The following is a 19,743-nucleotide window of genomic DNA, read 5'->3' as shown; positions in this document are numbered from 1 at the left end:
TAAGGAAAGGTAGCACTTAGGTCAACAATGTCCCACAGGGGGCTTGTGTAGTGGTGTGACGCAGGTGGTGTTCGACTGAGCACTGTAACGTATTTGCTAACATTTCATTCTGAACCGTTTTTAACAATTCTAGTGGTAATAAGGGACTCGATCCTGTGGCATTTATGTTAAATGTACGTCCATCCTTCCTGTACACAGAACTCAGTCGCTTCCAACGACTGAATGGTGTTTTCTCTGCTCTGCCGTCTAAGTGAATTGCAGTCTTTTAGAGCACATGTTCCCTGCTGAAAATAGTGTATTTTTTATGTCCTTCAAAATAACCCTTGACAACAGGAACGGATAAAATATATATATTATGTGTGATGCACAGTGTTGTCTCCTATAGGTGCTACTTTCAGCGTGGAGGGAGGACAGACCAAAGGCCACCGTGGGTCAGCCCTACTAAGAAGCCCAGTGTTTCCTCCTCCACTAAGAAACTCTCCATGCAAGGCGAGTTGTTTGTTTTCTCATTTGAACTGTATATGCTGAAATACATAGTTGGCAAGGTATATACTTCTTGGCCTCAAGTTTCTTATAGCCTGGATGACTCAGTCTAGAGAGAGCTACTGAAACCTATAATACCTATAGAAAGGAAGACCATTAATTCGGGTGATCCGCTAAATAAAAAGTCAATAAAACATTTGTGACACTAATAAATAACTCGATGTTTCTCTCACGTCATTATGTTTTGGATATGACACTCGGTTGTTAAATGTCATACTCATTTTCTTGCTGACTAGCGACTCTTTTCCAGTGACAGCACCTGTCAAAATATTTGTTAAAAATAAAGTGCGTCTGACATGCTAATTAGTTTTGGGGATTAATAATGCTTAAAAATAACTGCTGAGATTGCAGCTCACATTGAGACTGTTGTGTTTCTGAGAAGTCTGACCTCGTCATCCTTAACAGCAATCTGGTGACCTGGCGTGGAAACGTGAAGCATGTTTTATTCATAAGGGATCTCGCGTGGAGCCAGCCAGTGCGCGGGGTGAAGAGGTCATGCGCTTCTGAAACTGATTGACGCCAGTGGATTTAGCATTAGGAATTAGGCCTGTTTTAATTCCAAACTCCTGTGCGTCTTTAGCATATGTAAAACAGAAGCGAGACTGGCGGTGAATGCGTTTGACAGGGAGTGGAAAGGTTACGTGATCAGAAATAATCAGGAGTCAAAGGTCCAGCCATGAAAACAAGCCGGGAGATCAGAGGTCCACATTACAGCTGCCGTCTGGACTACACCGCATCAGCCTTCCCCCGACCTCCTCTTCTTCCTCTTCTTCTTCTTCTTCCTCCAGCTCCTTGAAACGCTGCCAAAACCTGTCCATGATTCCAGATTAACTCTCCAAATCCTCCTCTCCACATCCCCGTCCGCTCCCTCTTTCCTGGACGCTCCGGTTTTCGAGGATATTAGTTTTGGGTATTAGCCGGAGAGAGCCATGTTGCTTTCATGTGGTGCCCGGCGTGGGACAGAGGAGCGCATGTAAGCTCGGTGTTGTTCGCAGTCGCCATGTGGATGGGGGGACTGCTTCTCCGATAAGGGCCGGTATCGACTGCGGAATTGAAGATGATTGTAAAGCGGTGGTCTTGGCTGGGTGCCGTTTTCTGTTCCGTGCGGATATTCGGTTTAGGCCACTGTTGGTTTCACTTAAAGCGACAAAAACATCCCCGGCTGTTCACTGAAGCACTGCATTGGGACTTTGTTACATCCAGTGCTTGTTAGCCAGCCTCTGATTCACTTCCTTTCACTGTCTAATTCCAGAAATGGCTCAGTGCGTTGTTTCGTTTTGTGCAGGGGTTTTGTTTTTTTACCCGCACAGCCTGCCATAGAAGCAGCTAAATTAGATTGATTTGTGCTGAAGCAGGCAGACAGAGATAGTGGAAATGTTGATATGTGTAGAATTCTAATAATTGAAGAATAATTAAAAGGAGCAGATGGTTGGTGCTGATTGAGCACTGCGAAATGTAAATCTGCACGAGTCCTACGGCTTGTAATGCAAATGCCTTCCTCACCTTGTCCCACCAATTCCGCAAAGTGAACGCATCAGCCTTCACATTTCCTTGCGTCATCGCATTCAAGCTCCTTGCTCCCTGTCCAGGTTCGGTTTTGGATGTGTTCCGGGGGTCTACAGAAGGGGGCGCTGTCCCTGTGGATTGTTGAGAACAGCACGGGCCCAGAGGTGCAGCGCAGACTGTGGCACTCGGCCAGCGAGCCCAGAGCAGAGCGAGGCTGGAAGCTCATCTCAGTGCCCCTCTTCGGCCTGGCAGACTGGTACGGCAAATGACTCTGTGCATAACTTCAAATCATAACAACGCTGCCCAAGAAGTGACTTCCTGTTTCAATCCAGCACACCAAAATAAAAGCACACAGCTCGTCTCATTGATTAGTTCAGTGGGTACTTGCCACATTACAAGAATATAATTAAAAACACACATTTGAAGTGTTTTGTCTGTTAATAGTTAGGCAGAAAGAAAGTTGAACTAATGAACTACTGAACTAATCAATAAAGTTGGTGCTTTAATTTTGGCGTGTTGGATCAAAACAGGAAGTAAATTCTTGGGCGGCGTTGTTATGATTTGAAGTTATGCACAATTCAGAGTCAATTACATACATATGTGCACAAATTATATACACTTTTATGCAAGAAGACTACATTGTTGACTCTTATATTTATAGTTCAAAAGAAAAGGCATATGCGTGGTTTTAATTTGTTTGGTTAAGGCAGATTTTATAGATATTATTCAGAAAAATGAAGTGTATAACTGGAATGTTCTCCGCATTCAAAGCTTGTATAATCTGACCCACTTGAGAGTGATTCATGTTTTATTCCTGGTAATGCAGCCACACTTGCTATTAATTATAATGTCATGCTCATAACATGTCAGTGTTAGCCCACTGACCTTTGTTAAATCTCAGGTTGAACAGACGTATGTGTGGACTCCACACTCACGCCAGGCATTTGCTCAACGTTAGAGAAAGGAGAAAAAGAATGGTGTATGGTAAATGGTCTCAACTTATATAGTGCTTTTCCACCTACATTAGGCACTCAAAGCGCAAAGAGAAATGTATTTAAGCTACAAGTCAAATGTCAGTACCAGATCGTAATTACTTATGCATGAAGTTATTGGAGATCAAATCTGGAAAAAACACTGGATCAGACATTGTAGTGCAGGAAGTTAACCAGACCACAGTAAGTTGCATTTTATTGCAAATTATTATCCCCAAAATGTTCTTTTTTTAACTATAGTTGTAAAAGCCTGTAGAAAGCAGATAATAGCTTCAGCCACTGAATATGTTAAACAAGAGTGGACAACTGAAAACAACTTCTATCATCATCATGTGTGTGATGACATCTTTTTTTTGATATTCTTGATCGTCTCTCTTGTACTCGCCACAGGTTCTGGCTGCAGTTCAGCGCTGAGGACGGACCTGGCGTGGGTTCAGTGATCTCCATCGATAACATCTCCTTCACGATGGACTGCTTCTTGGCATGTGAGTGGTGACTTTGCCCTTTTCCCTGCTCTTAATATGCTGCATCAGACTTGGGTTGGATGGGCACATTGTCTGACTGATTGCCTTGGCAATTACCCCGGATATACACAGACCCCTGGGAGCACACCTTTTTAAAGTAAATTAATAAAGTGAAACACATGATATATTAAAACTGTAACGTGTGGAACAGGCTGGACTGACTTGCAGTTTGTTAATGAAGAGCATTCTTGAAGAGCATTTCTACTGTAAATAAAGCACCGCATAGCAAGAATGCGTTCGTTTTAGTAAGTGTAGGCATATAACTTTTTTTTATGTTGACACAGAGCTGTAAATAGAGCTCAACAGTTCTGCCAGCCTCACAACCTGCTCTGGTTCTGAAAGTAAAAATTCCATTCTTTTTCCACAGACTCTTTTTATTATTTTGAAATATTAAGTGTTTAGAAGTGTATGCGGCTTATCAGCTTCATGGGAACGACTGACGGCAGAGCAATTACCAAATATTTGATCATGCCGCAAATCCTTTGATAACTTTTCAAATAAGAATTCATTTCAAAATTGTGTGTATTAGTAGTACAAATACTAAGACTTTCAAATGTCATCATGCTTAGATTCAGCCTTTAATCACATCACTCCTGCGTCTCTTTAATTAGTACATATTATATAAATCACGTCTCATATGACAAAAACTAAACCATTATAAATTTTATTATGAAGTACGCAGAGTATTCCAAGCAAAGTATTAGCATCCATTAAATGTAACAAAGACTTTGTCAAAATTGAAGACCGCCTCCACATCACAGAAAGGGTGACAACATAGGACCACGCTGTGAAAGAGCAGTGTACTGTGTGTATTTGAAGCAACTTCAAATACCGTAGTGGTTTTCATCTCAGGAAAAAAACAGAAATACATTATGTCTTGTCTTTGTGAAGCCCCTATTGTCCAAAAATGTCAGAAACGAACACAACATTGTGGCGTGATTGATAAGGGCATGTGTTCCTGAGTTGTAGCAGGGCTCCTGAAAGGTCAAATTTCACGTAACCTCTGCAGCTATTTTTTGTTATAATTGAGATGGCTTATCAATTTCAAAACGGGAGTGGAATGACAAGTAACGTCTGGCATGAAGAGAATCAAAGGTTAGCAGTTCAGTGCCTTCCTCTGTCTCTCTCTATCTGCAGAAACCTGTTTGATCTGTGCCGGGAATAGTAATTTCTGGGTGGCTTTGTCGCTCAATATAACTCAGAGCAAGTCTCCTGAAGAAAACGTGTTTAACAGACATGGCCAGTGGCAGATAATTAGCGTCGACATGGAACTAGCTTTGTCACACTCACCGCTCAGTTGAAGGTGTTTTTTCTTCATTTAAAAAGTCTTTCCTGGGAGGTCACTACAATGGGCATTATAATGGCTCATTATTTCTCAATAGTTGTTGCATGGAAACAATCTTGACAGTGAGTTTATATATTAAGCAAAGAAAATTATGTTCTTTTTATAATTGACAAAATAGCTTAAATGTTTGTTTTTTTATAGAACTAACTGTGTTGATTACACAGTAGTAATAGTGTAATGTTGTGAAGGCCAATTTGTTCCTATAATGATGATGACACAGGTATCGTGTCACCGCATAGTGGCTGTACATCAGGTCAATCTCATTATAATGTTTTGTTCTGTTTTATAACAGTACTGTAATTCACATGCATGTATCAAAAACATTCATCTATTATATTGATGTAATTTCTTTGTTTGGTGACAGGATAGGACATTGTTACACTCAACATATTAACCAACTTTTGCAAGCAAATATGCAATTCTCATTATCGTCAGTGTAAGAGTGGAAATACAGCAATCATATAAATTGTGTCCACCTCAGTGTAAGCCAGGCTATTTATTATAGCTGCAGGTTGTTGGCATAGTCACGGTGCCTAAATCAACACTGCCTTATTGGGCCAGGGGCTTTATTTTAAGCACTGACATTTTCTGACGGAGATTTGCTCGCCAATTTGTGTCTTACGTGGCCTCGCTCATCTATCCCCTGCTCTGCTCATTTTTCACATGGGCACTGCTTAATCTGGGCCTGGATCCATTATCTCCAGCTGCACTCCACACACACTCATTTCATCAGCGATCAGTCAGAGCGCCGTCGAAGCCTGTACCCAACATGTCGTTTCTTCAGACTGATCACTGAGAGCGATTAGCGTGACAGATCTCTCTGCGTTATAGGCCTTTACCTGGGGCTGCTGTGTTGCTGTGAGAAAGCCCGTTAAGCATAGGAACGGCAGCGCGGGGCTCTCCTGCGCCCGCTCCGTTCCTCTCTGTGATGTATGGCGTGTGCTTGGCGTTCCGTCAGCCAACCTTCAGCTGATGGGCTGAGCTGTCATTTTATCTTCTCCAACATCATTATGCCACTGTATTAGACAGGACAGGAAGTTCATCTCTGGCTGCCTTTAGCACAAACTTCATTACGAGCTCAAGCCATGTTTTATTTTTGTGTGCTTGTCCTATTTGCCCCAACTATATTCTAGGGGACTACAGAAACAAGAAGCTGTAATGGGAAGGTGGATTTTACTTCAAAAAGTATAGTATATGTAAAGTGCTGATTGAAAGCTTAAAAGGATAAAGGTAGGTTTGTTGTCTATTCAACCACATGAAAACACAGAGAATTGAAATTATGTTACTGCCAGACCACTGGTGCTAGCCTGGCCTTAGCCATCCGTAAACTCTGGTCAATTATCATTTCCCTACATGTATGTCTGGGTCTGATCTCAGTGGCCACGTTACATCGTACTACCATTCAGCGAGTGGGGGAGGCGGGTGTTCTAGGTGACGTCAAGCATTTGCACCGCATTTGCTGGTTGTAGTTTGGCAATGGCGGCGGATACGAAAGTAATGGAAGCTCTTCAATCCGATCTGGCTCGGCTCCCAAATATCCAGGAATTAAAATTGAAGTTGCTTCACTCACTCGGGCGCATTACATACATCATGACCAATCGCTTCACAGGAGTTCACCCCTCCCACCTGATAACGGAGCTCAATTGTGAAGGTCCAGACCCCTGTACGAAACGCTAATGAGTACGAGGGCTACACTGGTGCAAGCAGTATAACAAAATCTCAAGACATGTCCAAAATATATACAGATTTGGGGAGGAGTCAAAGTTCAGTGTCCTTGAGGGGCTGGAGTGAGCCACAGTTTGTGAATACAAGCGGAAGCAGAAGAATGGAGAGTAGGGAAGGTAGAGAGTTCAGAACAACGTCATGAACAAAAATAAAATATCCTTTTTATAATACAAAAGCATTTGAGCTGTAATCTGTACTTGAAGAAGATTCATGTCAATGTGTTTAGAACAATCTAAAAATGTTACTGTAATTGGGGTTGGCACCGGTGGGTGTAACAACATGGACACACAGCGTGAACAAGTAAGTAAAGATGCTGCACTCTCTCAATAGATGAGTGTCTCTCAATGACATAAAGAGGTAATTAGAAATACCCATTCCCAGAGCAGCCATTCAGGTCTGCTTACAGTATGTAAAAACAGAGTACTTGACACACCTGAGTTATTGCCACATCTACATGTTTCCCACATGTTTTCTGATTCCTCCTCTGCTTTCTCCCTTATTCAGTGATTCTTTTTCTACATTAAGTGGGTGTTAATGACTTACAAATGCATTTAGGAAGCTAACAAGGCCTTACTGTGAGCCAATTCTCTTGAAGGCACTATTTACACTCTGCACTTAGCATCTATCACTCTGGGCTTTGTTTGCATCAAGTACCTTTACCTTGACTTGGAACAAGGATTTCAAAGTGTAGGATAATTCTATTTTTAAAGTAAATATTCTCCCTGGAAAACCGTTTCAAACCTACCGATCAAAAATATCTGTTTGTTCCCAAGTAAATGTTATCCACTAACTGGATAATTATCAGCACAGTCAGACTCGCTGGTATCTTTTGATCATTGCCATGACAACAGCACGAGGTTCATCTCTTTGAATGTGGTAAATAAGATTTTGTACCACGGCATGTAGTACATACACTCATTGTCACATGCTGCCAGACATTTGAAGTTTAAAACATTTGCTTCTCAATGTCTTTCTCACTGCCAGCTTCTGTGTTAGGGCTAAGGCAGATATTAAATCACAATTTTCTTCATAATCTTTATTTCATTTTTTTAAATTCATTTTACTATTATGGTTCACGAGACAGATGTTTCAGAACAAACTTTAGCTTAAACAACAAATCAATTCTTTCCCCCCAATTAAATACAAAATTCCCCAAAGTCCAAACTATGAGGTGTGACTTAGAGCTGGCTATAGTAAAAAAAAAAAAAAAGCACTATGTAGATAAATGAGATTGAGCTTCCCATAGATTTAATCACGATTTGATTATGATTCAATTAACTGCCCAGCCAAAATATTCAGTACTATGCCCTAACCCGAATGGAAAAACATTCAGCAAATTTGTAGAGGCAGGATGCACACTCAAAGTAACAGGCACTGTGCCATGTGTGGTCCATTCGAACCCTTAGGCCAAGGCTATTCAATTACATTATATACGCAGACATTTGGCAAGCCTCCCCCCGCCACCAAACATATTTATATTTTTGGGATAAATAAATGAGAACTCTATTATCATCATTGCTAAAATAGAAAGAGGCCTACACATAGGCCTAAACGCATTATTTATATTCCAGCATTAATTTCAAGTCATTCAAGTCATTTTTAAAAACCACCAAAGCAGCATTAGATTAATACAATATAGTAATAATAAACTAGAACTAGTAAGCCAGGGCATAAACTGGCAATATCAAGGCTAAAGCAGGACTAAACCACATCTAAAACAGGCCAAAGGCCTAAAACAGAATAAGCCAGTTTCATGTGAAGACCAACTGAACTAAGACCAGTGCTTCTCAAACATGAGACTCTGCTCAGTGACCTCACAGCTGAGCGGGCATGAGGGCTGACCTGAACTAGGCCACATTTAATGTGCGGCACACTTTCCCAGGTTTTCACTTTACTTTGACACAATCCACTCCTTCTCGAGAGTGGTGATATTTAAAACTTTTTGACCATGTTATCTGGGGTGCATTCCTGGTTGGTAGTCGGCTCCCTCCTTGTGGCCCCCTGCTGGTGCTCCTGTGGTGGGTCTGGGCTGGGCTGTTGCGGGGCTTAGGGCCTGGTGCTAATGAACAGTGACAGGCTGCGCTGCTGCTGCCCTGGCCCCTGGTCCACTTCACCCTGTGAGGGACCTGCCGACTGCTTCCACCTCCGCTGCATACTAATACAGTGTGAGTGTGGAGCCTTTATGCATGATCTGAATAACAACAACGCCAGCAGTTATCAAACACGCTCTTCTTATTGTGTGTACATCCAAAGCTCGCAACTTCTTTTCAACTCCTCAGGACTCCCGGGGACAATGGCCTTAGTGCTGCCTCGCCATAGTCACTGGTGCTGTGTGTATAATCCATCAAATCTGCACATCTGTATCACGGCCTCCGAACAGCTAAGACTTTGATCCGTGCATTTATAGGAGGATCATGAGAAAAGGGAATGGGATATTGATTTTCCTTGCTGGCAAATGTTACATAAACAAACTTTTTTTTTTTCTTAAACTTTGAAGCTTATCACACAAAATTATTTACCTTGGAGTATCGGGCACAGCATTGAGGCAATAATTAAGTAATTGGTAACACTTAATCATAGCTCTTGTTTGTGAATACGATGCTGGAGGTTTGTTTTCAAAGTTAATACAACGTAAGCAGGGGGAAAAAACCGTTGGTGTTGGACTGGGGGGGTTCTGTTTACCTCATGCTGTGAATGAATGCACATTATAATATAGACGGGGCATGTAGAGTTATCCTGAAACAGTTTGTATGTGGCAACTTTATCCTGTAGTCGTTCAGTACCTTCAGTGCAAGGACTGAACAGTTGTAAACCAGCAACAGGTAAAGCATGTATGTATGTATGTATGTATGTATGTATGTATGTACTGTATGTACTGTATGTACTGTATGTATGTATGTATGTATGTATGTATGTACTGTATGTACTGTATGTATGTAAGTATGTATGTATGTATGTATGTATGTATGTATGTATGTATGTATGTATGTATGTACTGTATGTACTGTATGTACTGTATGTATGTATGTATGTATGTATGCATGTATGCATGTAATGTATGTATGTATGTATCTATGTATGTATGTATGCATGTAATGTATGTATGTATGTATGTATGTATCTATGTATGCATGTATGCATGTATGCATGTATGCATGTATGCATGAATGAATTAACCTACGTAAATAAACTAAAGTCTGCTGCCTTTTCCACGCTTCACAAACCAAAAATAGCCCATTTAAACACATTCAAATTAAACAACCATTTCTATGGAAGACTATTGGCACCTTAATTCAATTGTCTATGCATTTGTCAAATGGCTATGCATTATGATATTCTAGTATTTATTTTGGAATTGTATTTGGCAAAGTGGAATGTAATATCCTATTTTGACATGTAATTTTCTATTCCAAATGTTCTAATGGCAATTCAATATGTAAAGTGTCGATGCAATGTCTTTAAAAATTGCAAAATACAAGATTTTGAAATGAATAGCATATTGCCATGGGATTTTGGCCTCTTTATTCATTGTTCTATTCATTCTTAAAACAGCATTCAGTTTGGAGTTGCATTTGGCAAAGTGGAATGTAGTATCCTATTTTGACATGTAATGTTGTATTCCAAATGTTCAAATGGCAATTCAATATGTAAAGTGCCGATGCAATGTCTTTATATATTTCAAAATACAAAATTTTGAAATGAATAGCATATTGCCATGGGATTTTGGCCTCTTTATTCATTGTTCTATTCATTCTTAAAACAGCATTCAGTTTGGAGTTGCATTTGGGAAAGTGGAATGTAATATCCTATTTTGACAGGTAATTTTCTATTCCAAATCTGAATATGTTAAGTTTCATTTCATGTGTTGTGAAACAGCACCTCCCTCTGGATTGTATTGCATATTGCATTGCCACACGCTCTGAGTGCACCTTTATTCAATATGTTATTCATTTGTTGACCCCTGGGAAGGCGGGCCCTGGTCCGCTCTCGGCCAATCAGAGTCGACTCTATCTCCTCGTAGCTAGATGGGCCGTGTTGCTGATTTTTGCTGGAAGTAAACGCTGTTTTGACGGATTTTACCGCATTACCATAACAACGGAGTGACTGGATGACTAAGATCGGATGTAAATAAGCCTTGCATGGCTATCAACCAACTGAACTGGTGAGCAACACGTTTTTATAACGTTTTTCCTTAAATGAATGAGGCTCGTGCTAACAATGCTAGCGCCCTCTTGTCCATTAGCATGTTAGCACAGGGCTTTCAGAGGTCTCTTACTGTTTACTTATAAATGATTGAATACTTCTCACTGTACATCCTTAAAAACATGAGGCTAAGCACTGTTGTGCTCATAATGTGGGAATTGCAGTACAACTAAAAGTAGGACAAAATCAGGCCTCAAAATTAGATCACAACTGTACTGAACCAGGTCTGTATTACCCCGAAAAAAATTACTGGGCAAAGAGCTCTAACAGTGAGATTGTGGCTCTGAAACCTTTAGGTCTGCCATTCTCTGAGATATACAAGGGCATGCTTGAATTAACAAAAATATATAAGATATACCAAAGCACACAGATCAGCTCAAATTGATTTATGTCTTTATTTAATCATTTATAACCGTCTACATTCCAGATGCCACTATGAAGCCCGTACAACATCTGAATATGAAGAGACAGTAGAACATCTTGGCCAATAAGATTCTTCTTGTATGGTGGAATCATTCTTGTCTGCGACCCCAAGAAGCAGCTGTGTGGTACAGGAGCAGTCCAGAGGAACGAAGGCCAGGAGAATGTCGCAGAGGAGCCCGTTGAACCCCTTTGTGTTGTCAGGAGCTTCTTGTAAATAAATATTATGTACTAACTAAACCACAGTGTGTGTGTTTCAGCACTGTCCACACAATTACAATATCATTACACATGCTAGAATTAAATTGAGAGATGCAAAGATAGTCTGCATTTAATCCATGACTAATTTGTTAGAATTTGTGAAAAATGATGAATGTGATCATATCAACTGCGCTCAGGTGACTGGATGAAGATGGCAGCAGGTCTGTTTTCCGCACAGGTGGTCTGTCTTCAGCACAGGTTTCTCTGGGCCCTAGTGAATGAACACTGGAGTGATTGACCACTACAAAACAGGACATTGATTACTGTTGGGTGCTAAGGATAGAACAAAATTGGATCTTCATTATCTTGTTCAAGTTTAATTTAATTTTATACCTTATATAATGAAGTACAGAGTTTATCTTTGAATAGTTTATGTTGTTTATTTTTTTTTGTATTTAGCTTTATGACATTTGCTTCCTTATTCAGTTGCTTTTTTGTACTTTGCTATATCAAACATACCATTTCCCTTCTGTGGAATAAATACAGGCTTTCTTATCTTACTACAAACTGAAATGGCATGTTTGATCTATGATTTACTTAACTGTCAGTAACATATCTGTGAGATAATTCCAAAAACATTCCCGAGTTTTATATTTATTTTTAGAAACATTTTTAACTCGTTGTTTGCCATTGTTATTTACGTCGCAATGCATTCTGGGTAGTGATGTCAAATGGTTGCACCACCCAGTGCCATTGCAGTAAATATACCCAGTACACTGAAGATACCGGAACTCCTGTTGGGCCTTTTTAGTCCCAACCACAGCGTGTTTTAGGACACGAGGAAAGTGAGAAAGAAATCTGTGATGAAAATGGAGATGGAAATAGACATATTCAAAATCAAATGTAACATAATGTGATTCGCAGCCCTACTAAATGGCGGCACCTGGTGGTTTTAAAAATGTATGACACTGGCTTACTTTGTATTTCTTGCTCTGATATGTGAACTAAATTGACAGGAATGACCCGGTTTCCCCAAGTAGAAAGATATAATTGAGTAAGAGGATACCTGCACTGATGATTGTGAGAATAGAAATTGACATGACACCCTATAGGATTTATATAGCTGGGTTACATTATGGCAACAAACTGGAATGATGTCTTCCCAGTAGCTGTGCCTCTGACCAAGTCAAACCTACATATCTACAAAATGAAGCATAGAGTGTTCCTAACAAGTTGAAGGGCAGTAACTCTCCTATTTCAAGCGAGGAATGAGCATATAGGAAATAAGGAATATATCGCACTAAAAAACATAAAGTGTGTACACATTTTAAGAAACAAGCTGTTATACTTACATAAAACCTCCTTACAGTAAGTTGGAATCTCCATGAAGGGTGATCTGTTTTTAAAATCCGTCAAAACAGCGTTTACTTCCAGCAAAAATCAGCAACACGGCTCATCTAGCTAGGAGGAGATAGAGTCGACTCTGATTGGCCGAGAGCGGACCAGGGCCCGCCTTCCCAGGGGTCAACAAATGAATAACATATTGAATAAAGGTGCACTCAGAGCGTGTGGCAATGCAATATGCAATACAATCCAGAGGGAGGTGCTGTTTCACAACACATGAAATGAAACTTAACATATTCAGATTTGGAATAGAAAATTACCTGTCAAAATAGGATATTACATTCCACTTTCCCAAATGCAACTCCAAACTGAATGCTGTTTTAAGAATGAATAGAACAATGAATAAAGAGGCCAAAATCCCATGGCAATATGCTATTCATTTCAAAATCTTGTATTTTGAAATATATAAAGACATTGCATCGGCACTTTACATATTGAATTGCCATTTGAACATTTGGAATACAACATTACATGTCAAAATAGGATACTACATTCCACTTTGCCAAATGCAACTCCAAACTGAATGCCATTTTAAGAATGAATAGAACAATGAATAAAGAGGCCAAAATCCCATGGCAATTTGCTATTCATTTCAAAATCTTGTATTTTGCAATATATAAAGACATTGCATCGACACTTTACATATTGAATTGCCATTAGAACATTTGGAATAGAAAATTACATGTCAAAATAGGATATTACATTCCACTTTGCCAAATACAATTCCAAAATAAATACTAAAATATCATAATGCATAGCCATTTGACAAATGCATAGACAATTGAATTAAGGTGCCAATAGTCTTCCATACATTTCAACGTGTCATTGTCGCTAATCCAAAACATTTCAGGCTTTTTGACAAACAAGTCACCAAACAACTAATTTCTAAGATCTCCATACCGAGGCCAAGATAACACAAAAATGAGTTTCACTTTAAACACCCGAACTCACACAATCTATAGAGTCTGTTCTCAATTAGAGTAAACCTGCCAGTTTCTGAGGCCGGGGGAAGCATTGCAGTTAGCAGCTCAAACATCTTTGGTTCCTTGTCAGGTTTGCTTTTACATACACTCGGTTTCAAATACATCTTTCGTTTGTAAATAATGTGTGTGGCAGTGCAGCCCAGCCCATGTGTTTGTAGCTCAAAATCAGGAGGTGAAAGCAGCCTCTGGCAGTATAGTTTGTTTTGGGGCAGCTTATTGGACAGGTTGCCATAACACACACACACAATTAAGTCCAAGAGGCTCATTGTGGCATGCTTGCAGTATGCAACTCAAGTGCAGGAAATTATATTGTAAACTGTGGCTCAGAGGGGCACCAATAATACCAGTAAGCTAGGGGCTGTTTGCTTGGACCAAATGGCGCAGCAGCCTACAGTAACTACCAAAGCTGTTGAGGGAGCCCCCTGCCATATTGCTGTAAACGCTGAGTGTTGGGCAGCCTCAGGTGACGGGGAGGCAAAGAGAAGGACTGCTGTGCCGCTGCTGTGATGAAATGATTAAAGAGAAGAATGCTCTGTTTTTGATAAAAGCCGGTGCGATTTGTTTATCATTAGTTAAAACAACAGCACTGCGAGTCAGCCCACACCTGCTCATTGATAAAGAGACTGTGTCGCCGTTTGTTAAGCCAAGATTAGACATTGGCCCGTAACCAAAGATGGCAAATTCCTCAAAAAGAAACCTAACTTTTGACAAATAAGGCACTCTTCATGAAAGCATTTGTATAATCCGAACAATCACCTATACGTGTTCATTTTGCATGCTGGTAGGAAGCACGAATGCAAATAGCCATGGTAATATGTAATTTCCTCACTAATGTATTTCTCTGGAGTTCAAGAATAGAACAAAGCACTCTGATGAATTCACAGTGTTTGAATTCTGTAACGTCGGCAGCAGAGAGTTGAAATGGCAACCGGCCAATGAAGATGCATTATTTAGGGACATTCATAGTTAAACAAATTACAATAATGTATGCAGTAAATTTACACTGACATTTATTGAACATGTCGACTTAACTTTACTTCATAATTTGACAAACTGTGTCTAATTACGTCCCCGTTTGTAAGTTCTGTTTTTGGCTTCTGTTTATTGTTCATCATGGTGTTTTCTTTGTTATAATGAAAACAGAATATTGTTCACATATTGCTATCAACATGATTAGTTTTACTTTTTATTCAGATTGATGTACAAACACCTTTTAAAAGGCATGTCTCATTGACGATAGAAAGAAAATCATCAAACAACTTTCTTTTTCTTTTGCTTGGTGCCTGACAACTCAGCCCGGCTGCCTATTTTTTGTTCCCGAGTGGTAATAAAGGTATAAATCAAAACAACACTGCGACAAAGGGTCAAGACATTAACTTGTGGCCTTGTCTCCCCCACACACTGATGACAGCAGCGCCAAAAAACAACCCCTGGAACAGAGAAAAGTGAGAACTGCAGAGTTTTGCTGTGAACGAGATGGAGTTTTGTACAGACGCCGTTTACTCAGTAGATGTTTGCAACCTGCACATTCTACTTTGTTTACATTTTTGAAGAATACAAGATTAACATTGATTCTCGCAAAGTTGTACACTTGAACAAGTATTTTTCAGACACATAGAGGAAGTACAAACACTACAGAGGATGTCTTGCCCAACGACACGTGTTGTGGTGGTTTCTTCTTATGGAGGAGAAACCATCAATCACAGAGGACAATGTCTATGGTAAATGACCAACTGCTGACCCATAACTGGATGGTCAATGCAGCAATAAAAGCAGTACTATCACTGGGATATGATTTAATTTGTTTGCCCTTTATTTAACCTGGAAAGTCCCTCGGAGATACAGAATCTCTTATTTAAGGAAAGTCCTGACCCTAAGAAGGGACGCTATTGTATGTGTTCACATGTTTCAGTCAGAGAATTATCGTCATTATCATTGTTGTACTTTCAGTATACCGCAATGTAAGGGCTATCGTTAGACAGAAAGAAGATAGAAATACTGTATTGGGGTAGATTTTCAGTGCTTTTATGAGAGCAATCACTTTTACCTACTCCTTTAAAAAGAAAATAATAGGGATTATGTTCACCTTGCATAGCCTTTTTCATTGATTTTTGGGGTCCCTGAATCATGTGTGGTCACTGATCCTACAAAGCTAATCCTTTTTTGTTCCCGGTGATTGCGGTGCATTGACCGAACCAGAGAAGGTGATTCATCTGAGTGCTAGTCCCCAGCGCCTGATTGTCCATCCAGCAAAGCCACACCAAAGTGGCACTAAAGCTGCACAACTTGGCCTCCTTGCTCTTTTTTCCAGGTCAGCATGCAGTAGTTAAACTTAGACTGTGACTTTACATTTTTGTTTGAGGAAAAATGAAGTTCTATATTTAGGACTTAGTAATAACTCATGGTGGGCCAAACAAAAGGCTGTAAGAATTATAAGTCGCAAAGGCTCGAGAGAACACACCAGTGATCTTTTTGTGAAGCTGAAATTGTTCAAATTTAAAAGCAATGTGCCTTAAAGACCGTCTTAAATTAAAAACTGTATTGACCATGTGGAAGATTTAGAATAAGTGAGCACCAGAACACATTTATATGAAATTGACTTTGATCACAAATGACACAAGACAAAAAGGAAACTTTTGTGGACCTTTCTCCATGGAATTCAATAAAAATACATTCAAATGTTCTTCAACAATAGATCAGTTAAAGAAAAATGTTCAGAAAGATACAGCTTGAAAAATATTAAACATTATAAATTGTGTGTCGGAATGGGAATGATGTTTTTGAAAATTATTCAAATTGATTGATTTTGGAAATTTTGCTACACACACTCACCTGCAATACAAGACAAGTCTGCTATAACTACATGTTCCACGTCATCCTGGAAGAGCACCTGATTTTTAAAGATTTATAACATTTGCTGAGACCCAGTGCAGCACTCCCGACCCATCCTCCTCTTAAGTAAAATGTTCTTTTTACTCTGATGTACGGAAGTTATTTTATTTGTGTGAATGATAATGGTTACAATTTCCTTGGCAGTATGAGTCCACTGTGTGACGTCAAACCTTGGAGGCTACTCTTACCCTCAAATCCTATTTCTTTGTTGTTGTTGTTTTTTTCCAGTTTTATACACAGTTGTATTTTGTTAGCTAGGCAAAAAAAAGTTACAGTAACCATTGTCAATGAACTGAGCTAAGACTGAAAGGTGGACATGAGGAACATTTCAATGATCCTCTGCCATAGTGACAAAACATCTAAACATTTAGACTTGCAGTTCTTGCACAATGCCAAAGGGACAACGCATTTTGGGGGCAGGGACTGTTTAAATGAGATGGAAATTTAGTTTTACACATGAGTGAACTGTTTTGAGAGAAGTATGAGCTTAGATGAATCATGGTGTTGTGCTGAACCATCCACGTTTTTTTGGCAAAAGCACCAAGAGTGTTGAGAACGTCCAGTCTGTTTAAGAAATGAGCCAAAGCAATTGAGAAGGATCTTTGCCATTTTGGGGGAACTAGCTGTTTAAATGGAAAGGAAATTTAGTTTTGAAGCATGAGTGAACTGTTTTGGGAGAGATATGAGCTTTTGCAGGTGAGCAATAGTGTTGAGCTGAACTGTAAGACTGTTTTGCCAAATAATCTTAGAGTTTTAAGAATGTCATGTCTGTTTCAAGAAATGAGCCAAACCAATGGAGAAAAACTGTAACATGGATGAATAAATACATAAATAAATGAATGAATGAAAATGAAAGTCATGGTGGGTCATTGTCTGGGAAACTTTTAGGTTCTAAAAATGAAGGGGTGAGGGAAAAATTTTGTTCGTTTGCTCTATCAAATGAATGAGAAAAGTTCTGTGTTAGTTCAGTAGTCTTTTATTTTGTGGTCATGCTGGGTTCTATTCTGAACTGAAATAGCTCTGTGTCTTTTTGCTTGGATCTACAGTCTTGGATCTTTACAATGCCTTCAATTGCTCCTTTCTTTAAACCAACCCACACGAGCTTGAGTTTCAGAGATGTACCAACACAGCCGTCTCGACAGCACCCTGTAACTTGATCCAAACATCGCCCTTGCCAATTATTGGGCTTCCAATACACCAACATGAAAAAGCATGCTTTTAAATACACTATGTTAAGAATTATTATGCAAATTGTATTTCAGTGCAATAAAGGTAAAAAAAATAAAAATAAATCATGGATGGTATTGAGTCTCTCTGCTGACGAAAAGCATGAAATAGTTGAATGCCTTGGTCTAGGTATGAATTGTACTGTTAAGAGATTTGTGGCTGATTCAGAGCACACACCGTTCTGTGCAGATAAAGGCACAATGAGGACCGTTTCTGCCAGACAAATACATTAGATTAAGAGAAAAGCTGCAACAAAGCAGCAAACAGCTATTTGAAGCTGCTGGTGCCTCTAGAGTCTCCTGAACATCAATCAGTACGATGATAACGCTTAATCTTTCATGAAATATCGAAGGTCTTCATACTTACTTGAAGGCATTTAACTCTCTCACGCTTTTCAACAGCAGAGAGATCCTTTTTCTTTCCCTTATTGCTTGAAAATGGCGGTCTGCTTAACAATGGTGAACGTCCTTCTTCAATAGTTTTCCCTTAAATGGGCTTACCTGACAACTAACTATCACAGGCGTCTGAGATTGAGGTCAGTGATTCAAAGAGCCATCCATGAGTTTAATTGAAAAAATATTTGTTTTTACCTTTATGACACTGAAATACAATTTGCATAATAATTCTTAACATAGTGTAGATTTAAAAACATACAACAGTAGAGTCAATCTATTCCACACACTGAAGGAGAGATGTAACAATGCAGCGATATCCCAATGTCAAACCTTTTATTATCTGTATATTATTATAGATAACTGCTTTATTGTCTGGGTTTTAAAGCAGGAAAAATTAGCATTACTTTACACTCTACTCTTTTAATGTATTCATTTTTGATATATGGCAATATATATGGTGTTATGGTACTTAGTAGTAAATGTCACAATTAGGTCATTCATTTAAACAGGGATAAAATTGTGCAGTTAGAGAATGATGAACAGAATATATATTTTTTATTCACTTGGCTGGTGGACATAATGCTTGGCTTGATTGCAATGTGCAGTACAACAGTTTGAAGGGTTCAAAGATGGCAGTTAGGTTAAGGTGTTGTAGAGAAAGCTGTATCTGGTTTGGTGGAGACACTGAGGCTGACCGAGCTTCTCCAGTGTGCAGACATACATACAGACAGACACACAGAGAAAGTCATTACGAATTCTTCTCCTTGTGTCAAGTCACCGCTGCTACAAATGAAAGGATGACCCCTGCTGGTGGTTTCACATTTTCCGCACCAGCGAGGGGTCCGAGCTTTACTTACTTCTGTGGTGTAAAAGCGACACAGCTCTAACGCTTCACAGGAGAGGAAAGAATAAAAAATACAATGTACTTTTTGTTAAGAAGTGCTTTTCATCCCTCTTCCAGCTAATGGTGAATATCCCCCAGTGGTGACCAGCGCCACCCGGATCAGCAGTACACCAACCAATCAGAACATCAAGACCACCACACCGTCCAATGGGAGTCATCTGATGAATCCACCCGCCCCACCTCCATGTAAGTTCTGACCAAGTTTGTAATTTTTTAAAAGTGTGTATAGACACAAAAGAGGCAGTAGAAGACGAGATGGAAAGTTTCGAAAACGTATGTGTACACTGTGTTGTTGCGATACTAAAAACTTTATTTGGATACGGTAAGCGGAAATTCTTAATAATATTTTATTTTCAACATTCCCCATACTAAGTTCACCTTTTTAAAGCACTGAATAACATTTCACCCGATTAATTCATTTCTCTACAGGTGTTTGTTTTGTTTGTTTTTACACATAAAGTACCCTCTTAAACTTTTCT

General features: G+C 39.5%; 1 protein-coding gene across 1 annotated transcript in view; it reads left to right on the top strand.

Annotated features, from left to right (window-relative positions):
• alk (ALK receptor tyrosine kinase) overlaps positions 1-19,743 on the top strand; it is a 423,524-nt gene that overhangs the window by 362,911 nt on the left and 40,870 nt on the right. The window contains exons 8-11 of the mRNA XM_079573064.1: positions 386-489; positions 2,133-2,305; positions 3,432-3,526; positions 19,322-19,450. Coding sequence (XP_079429190.1) covers positions 386-489; positions 2,133-2,305; positions 3,432-3,526; positions 19,322-19,450 — 501 coding nt within the window. The remainder of the gene's footprint in view (positions 1-385; positions 490-2,132; positions 2,306-3,431; positions 3,527-19,321; positions 19,451-19,743) is intronic.

Source organism: Gobius niger, assembly GCF_951799975.1.
Source record: "Gobius niger genome assembly, chromosome: 16".
Taxonomy (NCBI): Eukaryota; Metazoa; Chordata; class Actinopteri; order Gobiiformes; family Gobiidae; genus Gobius; species Gobius niger.
The sequence above is the reverse complement of the archived record's forward strand: the minus strand, read 5'-3'. Positions and strand labels throughout refer to the sequence as shown.